We start from the raw sequence: 3,006 nt of genomic DNA on the forward strand, positions 1-3,006 counted from the left end.
AAGGACCTACCCAAGCCCTGCTAGATTTCTGCTTCCCACTGTCTTGTAAATTTTTAAGATAATTCCTCTAATTGAATTATTTTCGAAACTGCTTCTTCGCAGTGATGTTTCCAGGTTTGACTGATTTAACATAGAGACAGCATAATACAGAGCTGAAAATACTCTGGTGCCACCCAGGATTTAAATCGTACTACTGGCATTTACTAGACCCGTGGTAGTAATGGCAGGCATGGTGTTAGGAGCTCCTGCCTCAGTTTGTGTTTAACAAAGACATGTGTGGGTGGGTGCGGGGTGAGGGGTGGTTGAAGAGGAGGGCAGGGAAAGAAAGGGAGGGAGAGAGAGACAGTGACAGAGGTAAAGACAAAAACACAGAGAGGAGACACACTCAGACAGACACCAGACACACATACACACATACACACAAGAGAGAGAGAGAGAGAGAGAGAGAGAGAGAGAGAGAGAGAGAGAGAGAGAGAGAGAGAGAGAGAGAGAGAGAGAGAAATGGGAGAGAGAAATGGGAGAGAGAATGGGAGAGAGAATGGGAGAGAGAATGGGAGAGAGAATGGGAGAGAGAATGGGAGAGAATTTGATTTCCACAGCATTGGCCCCTTAAGGAAAGGTGAGATTCCTAAGAGATCAGTAGAGAGCACTAGGGAGCTCGCTGCAGTGTTGCCATGGTGATGATGGCAATGGTAATGACAGTGGCACCAGATTTCCCAGTTCCTGGGAAGCCCTCCGGCTCCCGCGGGTGGGCGGAGGCGATCGGTGCGGCAAATCCGCGCTCGCACCCGGGCCTGCGGGGCAGGGGCGCGGCGCTCGATTTCCTTCCCTGCCTCCGCAGCCCCTGTGCGCATGCTCGGCCTACGCGGGCCCCAGCCTTTGATTGATCGGTCGGCAGCGTCTGCGACCCTCGGCCGGAGACGGGCGGTGATGGAGAGCCCGGCGCTGGGAGCGGCGCAGTGATCAGCGGTGGCGGCCGGTGAGTACCGGTGAGTACCGCGGCATGGGGCTCCGCAAGAAGAACACCAGGAACCCCCCGGTGTTGAGCCACGAGTTCATGGTGCAGAACCACGCGGATATGGTCTCCTGCGTGGGCATGTTCTTCGTGCTGGGGCTTATGTTCGAGGGCACCGCCGAGATGTCGATCGTGTTCCTCACCCTGCAGCATGGAGTCGTTGTCCCAGCGGAAGGGCTGCCCTCGGGGTCCAGGACCCTGTACCATTATGGGATCAAAGATCTGGCCACAGTGTTCTTCTACATGCTGGTGGCCATCATCATCCACGCCACCATTCAGGAGTACGTGCTAGATAAGCTCAGCAGGAGATTGCAGCTCACCAAAGGCAAACAAAACAAACTGAATGAGGCCGGGCAGCTGAGTGTGTTCTATATAGTGTCCGGTATTTGGGGCATGGTCATTCTGGCCTCTGAGAACTGCCTGTCAGACCCCACTCTATTGTGGAAGTCTCAGCCCCACAACATGATGACATTTCAGATGAAATTTTTCTACATCTCACAGTTGGCTTACTGGTTTCATAGTTTTCCGGAGCTCTACTTCCAGAAAGTCAGGAAGCAAGATATCCCGGGTCAGCTCATCTACATTGGCCTTCACCTCTTCCACATTGGAGGGGCGTATCTCTTGTACTTGAACCACCTGGGCCTGCTGCTACTGATGCTGCACTATGCTGTCGAGCTCCTCTCCAGCGTGTGCAGCCTGCTTTACTTTGGTGATGAGCGGTACCAGAAAGGGTTGTCTCTGTGGCCTATCGTGTTTATCTCCGGAAGACTCGTGACATTGATTGTCTCGGTGGTCACAGTAGGGCTTCACTTGGCCGGGACAAATCGGAACGGTAATGCTCTCTCTGGTAATGTCAATGTGCTGGCAGCTAAAATCGCTGTGCTGTCGTCAAGTTGCAGTATCCAGGTGTACATAACATGGACCTTGACTACCGTCTGGCTTCAGAGATGGTTAGAAGATGCGAACCTTCATGTGTGTGGGAGGAAGAGACGGTCCAGGTCGAGAAAAGGCATGGAAAATGGAGTGGAGAATCCGAATAGAGTAGATTCTCCACCAAAGAAGAAAGAGAAAGCTCCTTAAGCAGTTGCAAGCTAATTGATTCTTACCTCCAAGGGAATCCACTCCTTACTATGTGTTGTCTCTGTGCTAGAGATTTTTCTGTTCTTCAGAACGGGTCGTGCTTTTTGAATATTGCTATTGTATTGTCTAGTGTGTTTTTAAGGTTTTGCAGCTGTCTGAGTGGTGGTGGTGGTGGGGAATTAAGTCTTAGCCACTCAGTCTCTCAATCCTGTCAGAATAGGTAACGGACCAACATCGTATTTAGTTTAGACTGTTACCTCAATGATTTTCCAAACGTTCCATGGTGATGACTGCAGAACTGTGTGTATAAATAATAGTTTCCTGCTTCCGATATTCTTTATCGCATTAACAAGTCTTGTAGCAAAGTGGTTTCCTCCATGTTCTCATGCAGGATAAAGTGGAAAATCTGATAAAGGTTAAACTCAAATCAGTATTATGTAATCGTTGGGATTTTTAAAAATTGTTTTAAATTTACAATGGAAAGTATTTGTCAAACCACCAAAAATATGTGTTTAATTTTGTAAGTAGTGATTGCTAGTGCTCCACCCCCATTAAAGCATCAAAACCTGAATAGATGATGTGTGTGGTGATGTTGACATTTATCGAATCTAAATACCTTTAATAAATATCATGGGTTACTGAAGAGGTAAACAACTTCTTCCTGTTTATCTTAAACACTTCTCCAGGAAAACTGACGAAATTCAATATTACTGAAAAAATCCTATCTACTCTTAATATTTCTTAAGAACGGTTTTGGCAGATTCATAAAATTTGGTGAAAGCAGTGTATCAGAAGAATATTATTTAATATATAAACAACTTTAAAATTAATGCTATAGATAAACATGTATATACATATACACTGTTTAAGTAATATATATTATAGATATATATTAGTGTATGTGTGTATAC

General features: G+C 46.8%; 1 protein-coding gene across 1 annotated transcript; it reads left to right on the forward strand.

The window, feature by feature from the left end:
* The first annotated feature begins 515 nt into the window (after positions 1–515).
* Positions 516–2,670, forward strand: Tram1l1 (translocation associated membrane protein 1 like 1). Its single transcript, XM_031375366.1, has one exon. The coding sequence runs from the start codon at positions 1,004–1,006 to the stop codon at positions 2,093–2,095; it is 1,092 nt and encodes a 363-aa protein (XP_031231226.1). The 5' UTR covers positions 516–1,003; the 3' UTR covers positions 2,096–2,670.
* The last annotated feature ends 336 nt before the right edge of the window (positions 2,671–3,006 follow it).

This window comes from Mastomys coucha, unplaced genomic scaffold (assembly GCF_008632895.1).
Source record: "Mastomys coucha isolate ucsf_1 unplaced genomic scaffold, UCSF_Mcou_1 pScaffold16, whole genome shotgun sequence".
Classification (NCBI taxonomy): Eukaryota; Metazoa; Chordata; class Mammalia; order Rodentia; family Muridae; genus Mastomys; species Mastomys coucha.